This window comes from Colletotrichum godetiae, assembly GCF_030913485.1.
Source record: "Colletotrichum godetiae strain CBS 193.32 chromosome Unknown BDP55scaffold_62, whole genome shotgun sequence".
Taxonomy (NCBI): Eukaryota; Fungi; Ascomycota; class Sordariomycetes; order Glomerellales; family Glomerellaceae; genus Colletotrichum; species Colletotrichum godetiae.
The window spans coordinates 56,103-76,562 of NW_026851310.1; the positions used below are offsets into that span (position 1 = coordinate 56,103).

Here is a 20,460-nt window from a genome sequence, read left to right on the forward strand (position 1 = left end):
ATCTAAGTGTGTATGGCCACCTAAGAATGGTGGTGTGGGATGTCTTTGAGTGACACTTCACCCAAGCGGCCTTTTGGCCGCCTTCTGAGCTCTCATGGCAGGGATCGTATGCTCCCTGCCAGGTTTCCTGCCGACTTCCATACACAGCATGCGAATGAAGTCCTGACTCGTCCAGTAGCACGTGTGCGCGCTCAGCATGTTGAGATACTGGATCTCTAATGGCCCACCGCCGAACCTGAGGTAGTAGTCAATCTGGCCATTGTCATTGAGTAGATAGGCCTTTCGCTCTGCAATCTCCTCTCGCGTGAAGTCATGAACCTCGAGCTCGAGCTGCGAAGGCAAGCGCGCAAAGTTCGGCTTTGGGGCCGGAGGAGGGGCAATCGTGGCTGGCGTAGGTGCTGCGCCAGGTACAAGACTTTTCATTGCATTGCCAACGTATCTGAAAAGGGAGGTGGCGCTTGATGGGACATGTGCCGTTCTCAAACTGGTTGCATACACTGGATCGATGGTACCATTCAGAAGGTACGCGATGGGATCCTCCTTAGCCAACACATTGTAGATGTTGTCCACGGCGATGCAACCGTAGCGACCAGCCTCGCCCGTTACCTCTGGTGCGTTTATGTCGGCGGGATCAGCTCCAGGCTTTACTCTACCGCGCCGAGGTTGAAGCATACCTCGCTCCAAGAGCAAAAAGAAACCAGCGGGGCTTCCAACCAAAAACAAGTTGTTCGTGTCGAATTCAAAGAAGTCAGGCTTCGGCGTTCTCACTGAGAGGTCTAGTGCCGGAACACGTGCGGGTTGCCGAGATAGAATTTCAATAGCCATGGCGCTGCCTAGAGAATGCCCGATAAGGTGAGTGCGACCTCTGTCTGCGAATCCGGGGTTGTTGCGGCACCAAAGGCGATATACACGATTAGCCTCCGTCACCAGCGCATTGATCATCTTGCCCTTGTGGTGGGATAGATAGAACGGTATGTCGAACATGACATCTGATATCATGCTCCTCACTGCGGGAATACTGCCGGGCTCGATGTCTTTGAGGCTGAACCCGTCTGGCACGTCTTGTGCTTTGTCTTCCTCTGTCATTGGACCGCCTTCCTCGAACGAGAGTGTATGACGCCAGTTGATGGGGAGCACCATAATGCCATTCTGGCCATCTCTCAACACCCCCTTGACAACTGGATTCGCCAGCTCCGTGTTAACGTCACGGCGGAAAGCATTGATAGCGTGGGTGAAGTGGAAGCTTTCGACTCGCTCCGCAAACTTTTGACCGATTCCATGGACCACCAACACAAGGTCGGTAACTTGGCCGCGCTGTTTTTCGGCCTTGCAGGCCGCGCAAACGTCTTGTCCGATTGATTCGGGCGTGTTACTGGAGGAGGAAGCTGGTTGATTAGGAGCTTCTCGGGGCCTGTTCTTATCATGTGTACGCTCCCAGACCGCGCGATCGAAGCCACGTACAACCGGAATGCCGACGGTCATTCCCTTCATAATCTTTGCAACAGGTCTCCTGCCGTAGTAGGCAGACGGCTTGAGGCTAGGTTTGAGGAGGAAGGCCTTGGAGGCATCTTTATAGATCACGTGGTAAGTTGCGTAACTTCGATGCTGTTGCGTAGCTGAGGCAGTCTTCAGATTCGGGTCGATTGCACCCTCTGCGGCCGCTTCCCCACGAAAGCAGCTTGCGGCACAGAACGGATCTGATGAGATACGAGTGTCCAAAACTGACTCTTTGTCTCCGTCGCTAGGTTGGTTGGCGTTCTCTGGCCATAGTCGATAGGAGACCTTCTCCTCGCCAAGAGGCCCTACGTCAACGGCGCAACGGAGCTCATCGTTCCAAGTCTCAGTGTGAGGCTTGAGCTCTCGGTAGCCAGCCTCCAGTTGATTTGCCACAGCCGGGGGTATTGGTAGCATCGTATCTCTGTCTCTCTGTCAGACACTCGAACACATTTAGGAAGTTAAGACAACGAACCTGTAGAACCAGGTAGCACGTAGGACCATCGCAATGTCGTTCACAGGGGACCAGTAAATGGGCTTCATTTGAAGGGCCGGGATGGACACCATATGCAACCGGGAGATACCGACAACAACGTCAACAGCTTCCCTTCTGTAGCTTTCATCGCTAACAATCTTGGCTTGTGTGGTGTTCGCCCGGGCTCTAAGCGACTCTGGCATAGTGAACGACCGCCTTGCATCTTGATTTTCGGTATCATTCGATTTCGACTGCTCCGAAGGAGGAAAGGATGTCGCCAGCACATCTTGGGGTCGCTGCCGGAGTCCAGCACGGACAAACGGTTTGCCAGAGATACCATCGTCCGCAGCATGCTGCCGGAACGAAGTGCCCAAACCCGGCGTAGAGGGCCGAGATGTTTTCTCGCTTGTTCGGGAATCGGATCTAGCCCTCGACGCAGACTCCACTCCCGTATTGCCAACCTCTCTTCCGATCCTCTGCAATTCGCTCGCAGCTTCTTGTCGAGGACTGAATGAACTGACAATTTCCATTTGCCGTGAACGCGCCGAGTCCGCTCGGGGCCGGGAAGAAGAGACGCTCCGGAATTGGGAACGCGTCTCGCTCGATGCTACGAGGCCCCGGAGCTCCATCATGACTTCCTGCACGACTCTATCCTGGCCAAGCGAAGGGTGGTGTTTCCTGGCCAGGGCACAATAGGTATTCTGCAGCTCAGTAGAGACATCGATGAATAACTCAGGGCAACATGTAGATATCGGGGTGTCCGGAAGCAGGTCCGAAGCTTCGCCGGCCGTGGTCGATGTTTGAATGATACCACCATGCTTCTGGAGGTGCTTGACAGCCAGGTGGCGCGCTAAGAGGCCCAGTTTATGCGCGTTGGCTTTCTCGGTATTAGGACTCAGTTTTTTGTCTCGAACCAACTGCTCATGAGCTTGTATATCGTCGTCAGACAGGAAGCTGAGCCATGCCTTCTCGAGGGCGTTGTTGTCACCGAGCGAGAATGGACGAATCGGGCCACGAGCGGTTCGAGCATCTGATACACCAGCGATTGTTCCCGGAGATAGAGGATCGTCTATGGGTAAAATTGAAGAATAGAAGAACTGTGCAGCAACCGCAGGGATGCCATCGTCGGCGTTCCCAGTCAACGGCTGGGACACCGGAGCAAGGCGGCACTTGAGGCCGTAGGTATGGCTCTGTTCTGAAGAGGCCATTATGTTCCGTTGTTATCGTTCAAAATCAGGCTTACTGTGCTGAAGTCGTCAAGTTCGGTATTGATAAGTATCTGGATGCGTTACAAGGGCCAGTGAACGGGGAAACCACACGGATATCGGAGACAAGTGAGGAAGGTTGGGCGTCGCGGTCAAACGCGTGGTCAACTATCACGGGTGGCTGTCGGTGAGCCTGCGAAGCGACGTGGGCTTGGGCATGGCTGGAGCAGTGATCTGTGGATGTCGCGATAAACAAGGACGATGCGTTTCGTTTGGAAGAGGTAGGCTTTGGGTCGCAAAGAAAACAAGTTAGTTATCTTTCAGGCGGGATCGTACAGAGAATGCCGCAACCACGGACGCGATGCAGTAGAAGGCTTACCAGGGCTCCAAGGTCAGGGACCTGGAAGGACGTAAGAGAGCCGCTGGGTAAGGTAGGCTTAGCCTCCGCCCTAAGCCTATAGCTTGGGTTGGAAGTAGAAATGCTGTCGATGAAGCTCTAGGACTGGACGGGAGTCACCGCTTCGCTTACGCGCCTCAGTGTCCGTATGGTGTAGGTTTCAATGTAGGTCCCAGACGACTTGAGGTTATTAGCTCAGGAACCGGCGGGAGTGGTGCGTAATGCTCTGAACGTGGTCACTGCTGCCTCAGATTTGACTTACCTTCCGCCTTACCGTACCTTAGGTAAGGCGAGAAAGCATGTGCTTCATTCCGCAAGTGTTTTGTTGTCGTGCATCTCAATGACGTAAGATGGTCGATGCTTCTTGTCTTAGACTGCCTTAGGTAATGCTACCTCGGCGCGTCGCTACCTACCTAAGGTACTTCAGCATATCAGCAACTCAATTAAGCTCCAGCGACACCAGCCACATGAGGCATTGGCGGATTGATCGTGGGTAATAATCTCAAGTCCCTAGTGGGGACTTCCGTCCCACCCCCGCGGCGGGTGCTCTAAAATCAGTGCCTCTGGGACGGTAGTACCTAGAGCTGCCCTACTTGATCTTTAGAAGTTGGATGATTGCGCCGGTGAGCTTTCGATCTCGCTGTGGACACTGCTTACCAGAGCTTTTACGATAGACGCTACAGTGACAATGTTCTTTGCGAGTGCTGACTGAACCTACCCTGCACATTGACTGGACCTTGTCTAGGTGTTTTTTTTTATAGGGTTTTGGAATGTTGAACGGCCGCTGCTTGCCATCTACAAATTCTGGGGGGCATCCAGGTAGAAGTCGTGCGTTCTTCCTATCTATGTGGAAGGCAGTTCTAAGTCCTGTATGGGGTAGCAAGATGGCAGATTGGCGCTGGATATTGTCCCCATGTTAAGATCTATGGATAGACAGGTGCGTTGTCGGCACTCAATGATAAATGTAATAATGCAATGAATGGGCAAAAAAAAAAAACACTGAGGCATTATGTGAAGCCTCTCTCGTGATGAACCTAGGGTCTGCCGGAAACATCTAGTATTATGTATACCAGTGCCTTGGACATGCATTCGTTCCAGGAGCCAGCAGTCAAGGAGATGTTCTGCCTCGTTTCATCCATCTCATCGCAGCTAGCTTGACCCTTACGTCTGACGTTCAGCTTCAGCTAGGTATTTTAAGATGCTGGTATTGGGCCTCTGGCGGTTGTGACAGACTATCAGTACATGACCACCTGGAGAATACGAGGCTTAGATATCAGTAGGAATTCGCAGGGTAGAGCTAGCACTTGATGATTTTTAGAAATAATTGGAGACGCACGAAATGGTCGAATGCAACCGGCTGGAATGGGTATGGCCCCAGCCCCGCGGATAAGCCGGTCAGTGGAGACGGAATGAGACGACCTTAGAGTTGGACAGGCTGGCTGGCACATGGAGGGTTCGGTAGGTAGTCACGTAGCTCAAGATGTCGGTAGAAGTTTCCCTGAGCACGAGATCTCCTTCTCATTCCGTCTCTAATTAAGAGCATTGGTTTTGAGTGGCTTTGTTGCAGCACCAGAAGACACTGGTGCAGATACTCAAGTGTCTTGTTGCCACTCAACATGTTTCAAGAAGGGCAGACAGGCAGGGATGTCGCTAAATACAAACGATCTCATGCCGGCGAACTCTACACTAGTGTGTAACCCCGCTAGAACTGTGGCCACTCGCAGCAGTTCCGACTCCCAATTTCATGGCCGTTTGATATAGCGGGGTGTGGTCACTCACTCACGTTATCTGATATCTCAGGTACGTTACCTTAGGTAAGGTACGTCAGTAAGCATCTGCTTCAAGGAATTGGCTCCTTCACTAGGCACATCGTATCTTGATGCGCGCCGTGAGAGATCCAGGCTATTCGATGCTCATGATGGCAAATTAATTCATGGCACACAGGTAGGGCCAAAGGAGAGAGGGACAAGGAAAGGCAATCGAGTCATCTCATCGTGGTTCTCGATGGCATGCTCAGAGTCTCACCGTGTCTGTTTGATGTATGGCGGGTGCGGTACAGCGGTGCAGTGGTGGCACTCAATCCGTTCATTCTCAATGGCTGAGACTGGCGCTACGACCACATGGATGCCACTGGATGCAGCAGCCGTGCAGTAGCGCCTTGCACCTTCTCCACTTGAAATGTGACACCCCCGCCCGTCGAGCGCAGCATGGACCATGGCCCACTCCCGTCCCCACCCCCGATTTCCTGGGTCCAACCAAGGGGCCCCCGGGACCATGTCTTCCTCTCTCGACCCTTTCAACGTTGGTTCACCACTTTACACTACCAGTGCACCTCTCACCCTACGTGACTGCCTCCTTACGAACAGTATCCCCTTTTGTACAAATGTGTAATTGAGATGGTGCCGTTATTTCGTGCGTAGTGCTGTCTGGGATCGCGATACTGATAATTGATCACGTGGATACGTTGACCGAGCACCAGACGATGCGTCCAATTGTCACTACAACCGATGATCCCGACTGCATTCGACCCCGAGCCTCCCGTCGTCATTCTTTCCTGACGGATATGATGGGAATCTCTGTGTTTTTCTGTTGCCTAGGAGAATGACCGTCGGCCTCATTCAATTGGGAACTGGACGACTCGGAGGCCTAGACCAGATCGACAAAATACATGTCTACGGCTACACTACCTTAGCACGGTTTGGTTGGACCCAATACCTTTGAAGGTGAGGGGTAAAAGAAACCTGGGGTCCAACACCGCGCCTCGCTAGACCTTGCCCGGTTCTCTTAATGCGAATACCAAACAAACCATTGCCAGGTTGGTTGGTCCCTTCTTTGATAGCCGCCAGCAGTGAAAGAAATAACGAACAACATGAAGATGAGCAATCCACGTATCTCGCCAGCATTCAAAGAGAGTAAACAATCCCAACGTGGCGGTCACCAGAAATTTTTGGGCATATCTGCCACAGGTATCGGTAAGAAGAGGTATCGGGTAGGTACACTATCGTGACTGCACAGTATTAGCGCTAACTTGCATTGCTGAAGCCCTTCTGCGGCCGTGCTTCAAGCCAAGTAAACGCTGCCCACCATTGGCACTGATCCCTTTCCCCCCATGTCCCTCTCCAACCCCCCTCCCCCTCCTCTATCCATGGAAACTCCACATTATCCAGGCTCCTTGATTGGACAAGATGAGATACCAGGTGAAATGGCTTGGGAGTTGGGGGCGCGGGCGCGGGCGTGGGCTTGGTCTCGCATGTTGGAGAGAGCTGTCTGCCCATCTCGTCGACACTTGATACCTATACCACCTCAAGGTAGCTTACCTTACCTTCCCTGAATGTGCCAGTAATACGTATGGACAGGAAAGGTACCTCACGCCAGGTCGCTCCTCACCATCGTGACGCCGGCACTGTACCTGACGTGTCACCACTCCTTTCAAGCAGCTTAGCACACACAACTAAAACCTTCATTACTTCAGTCTATTCCACGGCTTCCTCGCTCCCCTGCGTGTTCGCTCCTTTTCTCTTCTTTCCCCCATCATCCGACACCCTCTCCTCTGACAGGATGCCGCCTGCCCACCTCCTGCCACCATCAGAATAATCCTTCTCCGCCTCACTTAAAGATTGTTCTTCCCCGTCCTCGTACTAGTAGCTTCGAAGTCGGTCTCGACGCTCAATTCCCACTACACTCACTCTCCTCATGTTCAAAGATCCGATTGTATCATCCATAAACAGGCCATCAGAGACAGCTTGAAAGAAAGACTAGAGACACTGCCGCCCCAGCTTATCACGAACTGGCGCTACTGCATTCTCGCTACTACCGGAACGCACCTACACTACCACACTCTACCTGAGCCGAACTGGAAGCTACCCTGCTGTTTGGTTGCTTTTGGGGCACGCACGATAAGGATCGCCCATCACCCCAGCCAGTCGATCCAAAGCCCAGCCGATTTACGGTTAGTTCGAGTGCCTTCTGCGTCCAGCTATTATCTCTCCCTCCTGTCTCCCTCCCCGGGCGCCCCCTTCCTGGCCCTCTCTTTCTGATCTCCCCACCCTGCCTATCCCCTTGTCCTGCCCCCGTGTTCCCACGCCCGTCTAATTAGTACCCCAACCTGTTGCAGTGACAAACGCTCTTCTTCCTTCTTCCTTCCAACATATCTCGGACTCAGATCAATCAGACGGTCAAGTCGAGTGTATTTCTCTCCCCTGATCATCGAATGAGCATCCGACGGCCTCCTCCATCACTTCTCTGTTGTATCTGTTGTTAACTCGACGTCTAACATAGCTTGGCCGGATTACAGCTATCACCAACTCGGCACAAGAGACGCACCCCGTTCTACCTGTGGGTTTAGGCCTCGGTTGCAGTAGCACCGTCTTTCCAACCCAGCCCCAGCTATTCGCAGAAAGCCGGCACACAGCGTCGATTGCGATCAACTGTTGGCTCAAGGCAACAAAGTGAAGGAAACAGGAACATAGTAAACGGCATACATACTTCAGTATGGCGACAATCGCCCTCCCGAGACCCATTGCCCCGCATCGCCCAACGTCGACGGTGGGACCCGTCCCAACCATATCGCTCGAGTCCATTGGCACTTCTCAAGTGCCCGTACCGAACAAGCATCTTCCAGTTTGTCCCCCTGGTCCTGTTCCCGCCGAAGAACCCAATACTCCTCCTCCATCACCTCCTCGCGACGACGATTTGATCCAGCAGACTTCATTGCTGTTTCCCCCCGACAAGTTCTCTAAATTCGAGTCGGGCCTGGCCACCGTTTATACCGTCAGCCACACTGATGTGGCCGCTGCTGTCGACTACATCTCCCGCCAGCCCTTGCCGGATCCGAATCAAGTCTTCCCATGGTTCCATGGTCTTCATCCCCATAACCATATCCAGCAAGCATTCTTTATTGCCCGCCATCGTTCACTCCGTAAAACACCTACGTGTGTTCGGGGGGTTACACTCGTCAAAGCGGACGGTGATCTGAGCGTCGCCCGTCTCAAAGGTGCTATAGCTCCTCAAGAACTCATCAACTTGGCCGCCGCCGTCCCCGAGTTCCTCGATGTCGACCCCCGCGATGGCTTTTGTGTGAGAAATTTCCAGATTCAATCTGCCAAAGCCGCCATGGTTTCAGACATCATTGTTTACGGCGAGGATGAAACGGCCGTTCGCAAAGTGAGCCTCGATATTGCGACGGCACAGCTTCGATGGCGACAGAGGCACGAAGCTCAGGGTCACTCTGTTCCCGAATACAACACGTTCATGTGTTATTCGCCTTTTAACAATTTTGAAACCAACCATAAAGAGATTGTTGCTGTCGACGCGCGGGGCCAGCTGACTGGCAATGTCCTCGACTTTTTCCACCAAGAGCGGAAGGAGATGTATGACATGACCAGAGCATCAGAAACCTCCCACAACGTTTGGCTCGGCCCAACACCAGAGCCTTCCTCAGGAGAAGACGAACAGTTCGATGTCTTGATCGAATGTAGTGATGTTGGTCGGCTTAACCCTTCAGCGCTGCGGAAGTTGGCCGAGTCTCGGGTCGAACCTGCTCAGAGGCCCTATATTGACTTCCCCTCCTCTGGAAGCATTCTACCACCCACCTGGTCACAAGCTGAAGCCGATGGCATTTTGGAAACCTGCAAATGGATTTATCACTTGGCCCATGGCACGCTCCCAGCCACGAACAGCACCGATATCGATGGGGACGGCGACATCGACATGAACGGGCAGACCGTGCCGCCTATTAATAGGAGAGAGAGAAAGATTCTCATCCACTGTGCCGACGGATACACCGAGTCCACCATGCTTGGAATCGCATACTTCAGCTACAGCACTGGCAGAGGCATTGCCGATGCATGGCTGGACTTGCACACCATCAAGAAGCGGAATTTCTTCGCCTATCCTACTGATGTTGCTCTTCTGACGTGCATCGAGGCCCGATTGCTGCATGAGTCGCCTGTTCACTCGGGTAAGGGCCTCGGCGAGATCACGTCAATAATAAAGGAACCAGCGTGGCTTCCCGGCCTCGATGGATCATTGCCTAGCAGAGTTCTCGAATACATGTACCTCGGCAACCTATGTCATGCGAATAATCCTGACCTTTTGAGGGCCATGGGGATAACTCAAATCCTCAGTGTTGGCGAGACTTCGATGTGGAGGGAAGGCGAGCTAGAGCAATGGGGTCCAGAAAACGTCTGCATTGTACAGGGAGTGCAGGATAACGGAATTGATCCTTTGACGGATGAATTTGAGAGATGCCTTGATTTTATTGGTAAGTCGGCAATACTTCAAATGTTGAACGTCGGAACAGTGCTTACTCGTTTTACCTCAGAACGTGGCCGGCGCAACGGAACAGCCACACTGGTACATTGCCGTGTCGGAGTATCGCGTAGTGCAACCATTTGCATCGCAGAAGTAATGCGGTCGTTGGGACTGTCATTTCCTCGAGCATATTGCTTCGTCCGAGCCCGCAGGCTCAATGTCATCATTCAACCACACCTCCGTTTCGCCTACGAGCTTCTCAAATGGGAAGAGCTCAATCAATTGAAGAAAAAGGGCTCGTCCACGGTGAAGCGGGAACTCGAGTGGGGTGAAATCGCCAGAGAGATTGCCCTGATGAATCGTCCTTACGCGAGGTAAAGTCGGCTACTTTCTCAACTCGGCTGCGTGACGCGTATTCTTCTACCTTGCGTCAACTCCGAGACCATATCTCTCGTTTATTCGCCCACGTGGATCGTCGGACGTTCTTTAATATTATATTTATACCAGTGTTGGATACATCAGGGAAGGCTGATCAGCCGGGTCCGAGGCCCGGTCGGTAACTGTCTAGTTCAGGTTGTATCCTCAATGGTAAAACTTCATGTGGAATGATTGTGCGGATACATGACTGATGGAACGGCGCTATGGTATTATCTCCTGTGGGGGAGATTTGATTCTTCGGGTACTTTGGGATGGACAGTTCGGCGCATGATTTCGACAGCTGTAGCTCGGCTAGCCTGGTGTTTACTACTATGTCTGTTTCTAGGGCAGTAGTGGTGGGAGTGGTGGGGGTCTCCTCACAGCCTCTGTCTATACAATCTTTTGATAATATTGAAAGGATATTTGACCGTCAAATCATCGGGTACCTGCGATCAGTGACGGTGACGGAATCTTGCTGGAGGGATCGAGCGGGGACAGCAAGCAACAAAGCACACCTTTCAGTGCCATTTACTTCCCCTTAATTGTGCGTAGGGTTCTGAAGCTAGTTGGTTGCAATACATTGGGCAAAATAGCTCCCGTTCCGACTTAGCTTCAAATTATTTGATTGTTTGTATGATGAGGAAGTTTCGGTTTGGTATATGATCTGACGCGATCCTGTGTATTAAATCACAGGCGAGTTCGCGGGGCTCGTGGACGCCATTCGTTTAAATATGCGATGGGCACTCGAGCGAATAAATGCGCTCTCTTTCGTAGCAGCCAGCCACTGGGCAAGCAAGTTGCTCCATATTACCTAGGTCAAGCATGCAAGGTGCTGTAGCCTCCCTCCCCATGGACCATACCGCCTCCTTTAGGTACAGACCAAGGTAAACAGAGGTAGAAGAAGATAGATAGAGAAAGTCGTCCGTACGCCTCCTAATGCAGAATCGGCCCCCATCTTCCGCTCCAACAAGTCCCGATCGCCATTTACTGTCTCGCTCTATGAGGCACGCAAAGATTGCTTTACGTGCCGTACGAAGACGCGTCCAACTTGTCGTCGCCATCAATGACCCTGCCAAAGACATTAACTTAGTATTGTGGACCAGGAACATACAACGATGATGAGTCAACGGTGTAATAACTTACGAGAATTGTTTAACCAGGTAGCCCTCTCCGCCATGCTCCATGTCAATGTTGTACACATAGAAGCCGCCGTCACTGGTGACTACCATTACCTGAGGACTGCTGCTGCTCATGGCCACGACACTTCGAAGCGGGCCGGTCAGCGGCTGCGAACCGCTCGAGTTGTTGTTCCCACGAGCTGGGCCCGTCGGCGAATTGGAAGACTTTGGAATCTTGATGTACGCAAAGTCTCTGAGGGGCTCCCACATCTCTGTCACCGTTTGCGGCAAGTATGAGCCAACGACACCGGCCACGCTGCGACCCATAATTTGCGACGAGCGCCGGAGCATGCTACTAAAGGAGCCACTTTGCCGTCTGTTGACCTGTTGCTGGGGAAGTGAAGAACCGCCATTGCCTAGCCCAGCGGGTTCCGCCAGGTCGCTTCGTGGAGAACCAGCCGCGCTCCCCACAGGCGACTCATTGTTGCTGTCGTAGCTGCGCGACCTCGACCAGCGATCCTGGCGAGGTGAGGCAGGTGTCTCTGCTGCTGCGGCGGCGGAGTTGTTGCCTGGTGGAGGGGCCCCGAGGCGGAAGATGTGGACAGTATCGGAAGTCGAGGAAACGCAGAGAAGGGTAGAGCTGAGGTTGAATGACATGCTGTAAATGGTGGACGGATAGGTTCCTCGGCGGAACTGGTAGAGTTTCTGACCTCCAGGGACTGAGAAGACGCGGATAATGGTGCCAGTCTCACTCGCTGTGGCCAGAAGTGTTCCTTCACTATTAAGACAGATGCAGCACAGCGGTGACCGATGAGCCTCAATGACATTCACAGCCTTCAATGTAAGCGTGTCGAACACCAAAACCTCTCCCGATGTCGGTGCAACGTATGTTGAGAGAGGAGGCGCATGGGCTGGTCTCTTGTCTCCCGAGTCCTCCCGAGGTTTCGGTAAAGGGTACGCAATGTAGCAGTTTTCCGAGGAGGGCGATAGAGCGCAAATTGCGCCTGGGTTGGGAGACGTAGGAATTGTGAAAAGAAGGCTCATATTGGAAATGTCGTATAAGTAGATTTCGGATTCGAGGACGACGGCTAGACGTTTCCGGTTGAGACGCACAGCGAGCACGGCAGATGGAAACGTAAGTTCACAGATGACCGAGGATCTCTATTTTACGTCAGTAGATTTTCATAGTCTGGCATGTCTAGTTGCCATCATGTGTTTGGCACTAACCTTGGTGTTTTGTATTATCAAGTGGCGAGGAGACAGGATCAGGGCGACAAGAGAAGTCGAGAACAGCATCTCAATAATAGCAATGTTGCCATCGTCGCTGCTGAAGATTTTGGAGAACGGGTCGGTGTGGTAAATTCGGAAGCCCTTGGAAGTACCTATCAAAATGCAAGGCAAGACAGTCAGTAAACTTGATCCATGAAACATCATCTGGGACCAAGAAAGCAGATACGAGGGGGTCTTACCGACGGCCAGGCAGCTGTGGTCCTGGTTAAAGGTAATGAAGTTTAGGGCGGTGCTCGCCATGATGCGCTGCTCGGATCACGATCTCGATACGGGCGGCGGTTCTGGAACAGCAGTTTGTGTAACGCCCGGGCAGCGCCGGCGATTGATGAGGACCAGGCAACCCAAATATGTGTGTCCACACTATGAGCAGGTCCTGCGGATTTGGATATTCGCGATACAAATTGCGTCGCGATATGTACTAGTCAAGGCCCCACACTGGCAGCAGAATCCCGGGACCAGTGGCGCAAGCAGGAAAAGACTCAGTCGTGGTGGTCTGGGGTAGAGGTAGTCGACGATATACCGAGAAGAAGTCGAGAATAGTCGGCGTGGACAGGGCACGATATGTGTTTCCGCGTGTACTCGAGAAGGAGAGTATTGTTGGTTAGACCGCAGTAGGACGCAGCGGCTCGGCTCCGGCTGGCGGCTTTCAGCTGCCAACAAATCCGAACGGACGATGGTAGCCTCGAGATGGAGCGAAGTTTGGTACGAGGGCGACAAAAATGACGAGGGATCGAGTGCAGTTGAAAGGTCGGAGAAATTTGGCGCAAGATGGCGACAGCGCAACAGCAGAGGGAAGCCGAGGTGAGGGAGCGGCCGTTGCGGTCAAGCAAGGTCAGAGAGGTCGGGCAAGGAAGGTCGATGTTGCCGTAAGGTAGCTTGTGGAAGCAGATCCAGGCGGGACGGCTCACAACGCAATGTGAATGGAGGAGGCACCCCGATGTCAATCCAGTGGGGGGCGGCGGGGAAGCTATGTAATCCCATGGTCCTAGCGCCTTGGAAGAGCTCATTGCGGACGGATACAGAAGTAATAGCACGCCTGGATAGGATGTCTACGTGCCGTGCGAGCCAACCTAAGATAGAATATACGATGATGCGTTCAGGCATTTCAGCTCACTTGGGGCAGCAGGTATAGAGACCTGCTTTACATAAGGTAGGCATCCACAAACCAAGGTTATTTGAATGCAATACCAATACCTCTCGTGCACCCCCTTGCCTTGAGCGCTCTCAGCGAGGCAAGCACACAGGGCCGCAGGGGAGCTCACTGTCCGCGTGCAGCCGAAATGGCTGGGTGTGTTCGTGGCACGTGTGGCTCAAGCTCGGGGCAGCTGGCTTGGAAACTCGCGACAGGTGACCGATTGGGCCGGCATGTGGAATTCGAAGTACCTCAATACGTACTGTTCCGGGGAACAGTGCTGATAAGATAAGACTCCCAGTTCCCATACGAACAAACATCAAGGTGAGGGGCACAGACAGGAAACAATGAGGTGGAATCACCAAGTCTGCGCGGATTATGCTACATTCTCTAGCTGTAATCGTGAAAAAAATTTCCCCATTGAATAAGCATTTCTTGCCGTATTCCACAGCTCTTGATGATGTTCTGGAATTTTGTGTCACGGAATGTGATCCAACCGCCTTTATCCCGCAATGGGGGTTTAGAAGCTCGGAGCCCCGTTGTTTGGCGCCTTTCACTGAGGAGGAACTTTTTTGTAAATTTCATTCTGAGTAAAAAATTTGGCGGCGCTAAAAACCAAGACTCTCATGATTGCTGTAATCCACAACACGAAGTACCTTGGACCGGGCGCAAGCTTTTGTCGTGATCTGTTCAAGATGGCCTCCTCAACTCAGAATGTTCAAAAAAGTCGGGCTTCGGACGACTTGATCATGGCCGTGAGTCCGTCTCCAACATCCATCTTTCCATTCAATGTCACTCACACCCCCTGTCTCCTAGACGAATAATAGTTCTATAGTCTCAAAACGCAGTGTCGTAAGTCTTACTATTGCTAGCTTGGTTGAGACAGCAAGCCTAAATGTCATCCAAGGAACATCTCTACTATCCTGACGAGCCTCATTACTTTCAATTCTTTGTGAAAAAGTTCCGGAGAAGGGCACCCCTCGTCAACAGAGGCTATCATCTGAGACTCAAAGTCATCGACACTCTAGTTCGCCGGTTCCTCGAAAAGCCATCGACCCGAAAGAAAGTCATCGTGAATCTTGGCTGCGGGAGGTGAGTTCCGCCCTGTTGCTTTTCGTGTTTATGGGGCTGTTGCATGATTAACGCTTCGCGACAGCGACGTTCTGCCGTGGCAGTGCCAAGTGCGCTATCCCGATTCATGTCGCGATGTGACTTTCCTTGATGTCGACTACCCAGATCTTATCCAGAAGAAGCGGCAGATAGTACTCGAGACCCCCGAGCTGCAAGGTCTGATGGGGGCTTGGGAGGTAAATGACGATTCCCCAATCGTGCTCAAAAGCCAGAGGTACTGTCAAGTGGGATGCAACCTCCAGCAGCTCTCGGTTCTGCAGAGTTGTCTTGACGCGCTCTTTGACGTGCCAAACACCGATTTCTTGTTCGTGGCCGAAGTCTCTATTACGTACATGGACACGAAAGGTGCGAATGGAGTCATTGAGTGGGCAGCCACTGTTGGAAACGGTACGTTCATTACCTCGGACTTTCTGACACACTCTGACCAAACACGTAGCTGAGTTCTGTCTACTGGAACAAATCCTGCCAGATGGGCCCGATCATCCTTTTGCTCACACGATGCTTGGGCACTTCAACAAGATGAACGCCCCACTCAAGTCGGTCCATCGCTATCCCACCGTGGCCAGTCAGGAGAAGCGATTCCAGTCTCTTGGCTGGCCATCAGCTGAGAGTTGGACACTCTGGGAGGCTTGGTCTGACGATCTGTTCATGACTTCTGAAGAGAGACGAGCCCTCGACTCGGTTGAGTCCTTCGACGAGCTGGAAGAGTTTGCTCTCTTCGCCAGCCATTACTTCGTCATCCTTGCCTCAACTCCAAGGTCTGAAGTTCAGGGCCATGTATCCAAGGTCTATGGAGAAGTCGAAATTCCATCCTTCCAATGTTCGATGACCATGAGCCCCTATGAGTCTGCTTGTGGGCACCGCCGGCTCGGCGCCGCAATGCTCGTTGGAGAGTCCAACAGCGGTGGATTCATCTCCCACAACTTCGGACAGGGTCCCGTTGGACGGATGAACTCCGAAGACCTGTACCAAATATCCAGTCAGACAGTGTCTTCCAACACGTCCGTCAAGATGCCATCTACCAGAGTATGCCACAGCCTTACGGATCTGGGCAGTGCTGGTATTCTTCTCGCGGGTGGTCGCGCGTCCCCATCAACGGCGTTTAGAGACTGCTGGCTATTCAACAAAAGTCTTTCTGCCTGGAAACCGACAAAGAATCTCCCTGTCCCCCTTTTCAGGCACTCCGTGACCCGACTTGGCTCTTCGCCTCTTGCCCTCCTTGCTGGCGGTAGGAAGAATCACATTGAAACATCAGCCGAGTACTTCCTGTTTGATCCTACAGAGGGTTGGAGAATGTGCCACGTACAGTCTGCGCCACCTGCACTGTACAGTGCTACATTCACATGTGTAGGCGAAGTTGGATCTCGAGCTTTCACTGGTTTTCTATCCGGGGGCAGCCTTGAGGATAGCGTTATCAACCAGGGACTTTATACCTGGAGATTGGACGTTTCCGAGCCCGAGGTATGTACCAATTCGACTCTTCAGATTTTATGCTTTGCACTCGCTAACGCCCATCTGTAGCCTGTACTGTCATTCCAGCTTCGAACTCCAAAAGATGGGGGCTTGCCCGGCTCTCTGGCCCGGCTCGGCTCTATTGCTATCCAGTCTTCTAATTACACGCTATTGCTCGGCGGAGTGGTTAAAGGGGTCCAGCTCCCATCAGCATACGACATCCTTATTCTCAAAACAACAGAAACAGACGTAAGTGTGGTAGCCAGACTTGATGGCACAGGTAGTTCCGGCGTGATGCGCCCCTTTCTAATGGGGTCTTCCGTCGTGCACTATGAAAATGGAAATCTCGCCATCGTAGGAGGTGGCGCAACATGCTACGCCATGGGCACATTCTGGACTCCGGGGAGCTACAGCTTCCGCTTCGATCCAAGTCTTCTTCCTCAGCACGGCACGGGACAAATAGCCCCACGACCCGAATCAGTCCAGTACAAGGAGACGGTTGAGTTTTCGGAGAGCGAGAAGAGCCCCGTCGAATAGTATGCGGTCGCATCACGCCTCTCTTTAACATCACCCATAACCCGCGGTTCTGTACTTCAACTGCGTTGAGAACGAGCTCTTCATTTTGTAAAGGCAATGTTGCGGATGGCTGGCTGATGGGGTACTACGAGCTACTGCATCCGGTAGTAGTTCGTCGGTCATGGGTAATCTGCATCGAAACATCGGAGTTCATAGCAGAGGTATATGTTCATTCAATAGACGATTAGCTTCCACCCTGTAGCTGTTGCTTCATCGACGAAAATAGACTTTTGGCATCACTACCAAGACCCTCCTTATTCTCTCTTGCCCTCTCGAGCCCACCCCTCTTAAATCCCCCGGGAACGCATAGCCACAAGAGGAAGAGAAATACGAGAAGAGCCAATATGATGGGCTGTAGCACCTGAACGCCTTTGCTCTGGGCAATAGCCCCGATTGCGAACGGAAAGATTGCTGCACCACCGCCGCCAAAGGCAGCGGCAAATCCAATCACGCCCACATGGTAGTCGCTGGGGAGCAATTTAGTCGCGGTGACGATCACGGCGGGGAACAAGGGGCCGAGGAAGAAGCCGAGGAACGTGATGAAGATGACGGAGGCGATGAAGTTGGGAACAAGCCAGTAGAGCAGTTGAAGAGCTAACGAGATGAGGAGATAGATTGCGATTGCGCGCTTCTCTCCTATGCGCCCTGTTATGAAGCCCAAAATGACTCGACCTATCGTCAGTCCCAGCCTTATGGAAGACGTGGTTAGTAGGGATCCTATAGTGGAACAAGCTTGGAGAGGAACGTAATTACCAGAACAGCACCACGGTGACGCCGGCCAGAAAGGGCTCAGCATGCCTCACGCGGAGCATAAATGTGACAACCCACCCGCCCAGGCTGACTTCTGCTCCAACATAGCCCAACAGAAACAAGGCCAGAAGCCAAGTGAGTGGTTGACGCACCACGGTCAAAGTCGTCGTTCTCTTCTCCCCCGTCGAAGACTGGTGGGTCTCCCTGTGTATTTTGCCCGTTGCGCCCCAGAACGCCGTGATAGCGGCCACGAAGTTCACCGCGGTAACGCCAATCATGACGTAGTAAAAGGAGTACCACGGCAGCTTGCCCTTGGTCACCATGGCCGAGGCGACTAGGGGCCCGATGGTCGCGCCGAGGCCATATGCGCCGTGAAGAAATCCGAGCAGCTCGTTGGCGTTCTGCATGTTGCCTACCCAGGCGTTCCAGGCGCTGTCTTCGAGGCCGTTACCGAAGCCGGCGAATAGCAGGACAACGGGGAGGACGGGGTAAGGCGGATGGGCGACGAGGGGAATGTAACCGATCATGCGGCTGATGGGGCCGAGCACTGCGACGCCTCGCTGACCGAGCTTGTGATGTATGAGGTTGTTGGACAAGGCTGCCACCAGGTAGCCAATGAACGGCGAAAGGAAGAGCAGGGCGACGACGGTGTACGTGATGTCGTAGTACGTTTCGATCTGAACCCCAACATCAGACTCATGTTACTCAGTGGGAGTCGAAGGATCTTGTTAACTTACATAAGGAATCAGGGCCTGTAGACAGACAGTTGTAAGCATCTGATAGATTTGAGTATGGCAGACTCTTAGACTTACACCGACAGCGGCGTCGTTCATGCCCATTATGATGAAGCTCCCACAGGTTACGAAGAAGCGGTAAGTGTTGATGCGGGTTCCGTTCCAACGCTCTCTGGTTTCCTCAAAAGCGACAATGGAGGGTGCTTTTGTGTCCTCTGCCCCGTCTAACACGGGAACTGGGGCGACTTTCTCGTCCATCGTGGGTACTGACTGGTTTGACGAGATGCCGCAACGCTAGTGTATAGACAAAATGTTGTCTTGGGAAATACCGAAGAACATCGATCTCTGAGATATTAGAATTATGATTAAGGTAGATTTCCAGAAAGTAGTACGAGATGCGTGGAGCATCACGACTCTTTAAGACGATCGTGGAGCCAGGAAGTCGCAACGGCCGGCAAAAGCCCGGAAATTCTGGTGTAGAAGGAGGAACGAGTTAGTCGCTTGAGAGGAGCCTCCATGGCCTATTTGGGATGGGGCGTGAGGTCATCCAATGAAGTGCGTGGAAGTATAGAATAGACGACCTTCTTGAATGGAGATGGTGGGCCTCTACTATGAACCGTGGAGCTACATGCAGCCGATGTTTAGCCAGAGCGGTACGAACAACCGGGTGGGAGGCCGGCGATCACGAATCGGTGGTGAGCTTGTGCGAGTATGTCTAAGGCGGACGGCGGTGAGTAGTTTTGGAATGAATCCACCTTATTACGGATAGACGATAGCACCTCTGTGATGGCCGGAGAGGGTACCCGCTGTGGGGCCGGCCCGGTGTGCGGGGCTGTTTCCCGCCGGCGAGCCGATTCTCGCGGGTTTGTGAGGGCTGGCTTCGGATTCGTTCGCCGAGGTATCCTTGTTGGGAAAAAGGGGGACGTCAGCTCAGGCTGCCTTTGAGTTCGCCATCGAAGGTTCGCTGCATTTGACACGCCCGCGCAATCGGTGAGTTCCGCTATGAGTGCCTCGTGGAAAGCCTGCTGATTTCTTGCCGATGTGAAGCTTGGGAGGGAACGGCCACGCATTAGGATGACCAATGGCAGCAGCGTTGCATGGTCACGCCACCTAAATGAGCAAGAGTGGCGGGGCCATCTTCGGTAAGCTGTCCAATTCCACGTCGCCGTTCTTCTTCCTGTTATCGCCATTTCCCTTCCTGAGACTGTATCATCTCACACCCAGCACCAACCCAGCAGATGGAACTCAACTTACCACAGCCGTTTGTTCGGGTTGTGGAGAAGCAAGATTACGCCGATGTAGTGAGTGGAGTGATGGTGGATGAGGCTCAGCATGGCAGTTTGAGAAGAGTTCCGCAACTCTGCATCTTGCACGACCTTGCCTTGGTATTCGTGCCAGTTGAGACTTGCAGTAGGATAGTGAAGCCAACTACATGCTAAGGCTTCCTAAATAATCCCACGTCAGCAACGCTGCGTGTATTTTGCACAATTAATTGCCCTAGGTACGCTGGTAGCACATGCTCGGGCGAATTCCATGCTTGCTTGAACTTGGGAATTTCTCACCGAGTATCATGTCCTTGTCCCTTCCTACTCATTCGTTATGCGTGACATCATCGCACCACCCACCTCTTGAATATACGTGTAGAAACCCTGCAACTTGACACATACCGAAAAAAGTAAGGGAACGACATCGGACCGCGTTACCTTCTCCTGAACGGTACTCTACAAGAGAAACGAGGTGTGTACCCCGCCCGTTTCTCATAGAAAGCAATCTGAAAAGAGTCGAGGATCTCCATCTTGCATGCGTCCTAGAGAGCTATGTTGGTCAGCGAGGTAGATAAGGTACTCCTATCCCCAACCGCCTTTCGAGTGTGCCGGCGGTACAGCAGACCATCTGCCGTGTTACAAACGCACACCTGTACTGTGCCTCCCTCACTCGAACGCTGTGACCTCGACCTTCTCTACCTTAATCCCGTGGCCCTCTTCTAAGTTCCGGGACTCTTTGACCTAGTCATCAGACTGAGCTTACACAACCTGA

General features: G+C 52.7%; 7 protein-coding genes across 7 annotated transcripts; 2 read left to right on the top strand and 5 right to left on the bottom strand.

Moving 5' to 3' along the window:
- Positions 1-57: 57 nt before the first annotated feature.
- Positions 58-3,177, bottom strand: BDP55DRAFT_563331 (DDHD domain-containing protein; the record flags this gene model as incomplete). Its single annotated transcript, XM_060570228.1, has 2 exons — positions 58-1,918; positions 1,970-3,177. The coding sequence occupies 2 exons, from the start codon at positions 3,175-3,177 to the stop codon at positions 58-60; spliced, it is 3,069 nt and encodes a 1,022-aa protein (XP_060424051.1).
- A 2,910-nt stretch (positions 3,178-6,087) lies between these two features.
- On the bottom strand, positions 6,088-6,716 carry BDP55DRAFT_680042 (uncharacterized protein; the record flags this gene model as incomplete). Its single annotated transcript, XM_060576090.1, has 2 exons — positions 6,614-6,716; positions 6,088-6,560 (listed from the first exon to the last, which is right to left on the bottom strand). A coding segment is annotated over exon 2 (220 nt), but the record flags the coding sequence as incomplete, so codon positions are not given.
- A 1,346-nt stretch (positions 6,717-8,062) lies between these two features.
- BDP55DRAFT_697760 (dual specificity phosphatase) lies at positions 8,063-10,201 on the top strand (the record flags this gene model as incomplete). The annotated part of the gene is made up of 2 exons (XM_060577715.1): positions 8,063-9,833; positions 9,894-10,201. 2 exons carry the CDS (start codon positions 8,063-8,065, stop codon positions 10,199-10,201), a joined length of 2,079 nt encoding a protein of 692 aa, XP_060424053.1.
- Positions 10,202-11,260: 1,059 nt separating this feature from the next.
- On the bottom strand, positions 11,261-12,888 carry BDP55DRAFT_563349 (WD40-repeat-containing domain protein; the record flags this gene model as incomplete). The annotated part of the gene is made up of 4 exons (XM_060570231.1): positions 11,261-11,309; positions 11,384-12,519; positions 12,586-12,740; positions 12,828-12,888. 4 exons carry the CDS (start codon positions 12,886-12,888, stop codon positions 11,261-11,263), a joined length of 1,401 nt encoding a protein of 466 aa, XP_060424054.1.
- A 1,587-nt stretch (positions 12,889-14,475) lies between these two features.
- On the top strand, positions 14,476-16,900 carry BDP55DRAFT_563290 (S-adenosyl-L-methionine-dependent methyltransferase; the record flags this gene model as incomplete). The annotated part of the gene is made up of 6 exons (XM_060570222.1): positions 14,476-14,535; positions 14,597-14,632; positions 14,688-14,872; positions 14,937-15,298; positions 15,348-16,372; positions 16,433-16,900. 6 exons carry the CDS (start codon positions 14,476-14,478, stop codon positions 16,898-16,900), a joined length of 2,136 nt encoding a protein of 711 aa, XP_060424055.1.
- A 127-nt stretch (positions 16,901-17,027) lies between these two features.
- On the bottom strand, positions 17,028-18,872 carry BDP55DRAFT_361806 (major facilitator superfamily domain-containing protein). The gene is made up of 4 exons (XM_060567040.1): positions 18,502-18,872; positions 18,427-18,441; positions 17,693-18,366; positions 17,028-17,628 (listed from the first exon to the last, which is right to left on the bottom strand). Exons 1-4 carry the CDS (start codon positions 18,679-18,681, stop codon positions 17,124-17,126), a joined length of 1,374 nt encoding a protein of 457 aa, XP_060424056.1. The 5' UTR covers positions 18,682-18,872; the 3' UTR covers positions 17,028-17,123.
- BDP55DRAFT_361838 (uncharacterized protein) lies at positions 18,873-19,885 on the bottom strand. The gene is made up of 2 exons (XM_060567041.1): positions 19,678-19,885; positions 18,873-19,326 (listed from the first exon to the last, which is right to left on the bottom strand). The coding sequence occupies exons 1-2, from the start codon at positions 19,755-19,757 to the stop codon at positions 19,065-19,067; spliced, it is 342 nt and encodes a 113-aa protein (XP_060424057.1). The 5' UTR covers positions 19,758-19,885; the 3' UTR covers positions 18,873-19,064.
- Positions 19,886-20,460: the final 575 nt, after the last annotated feature.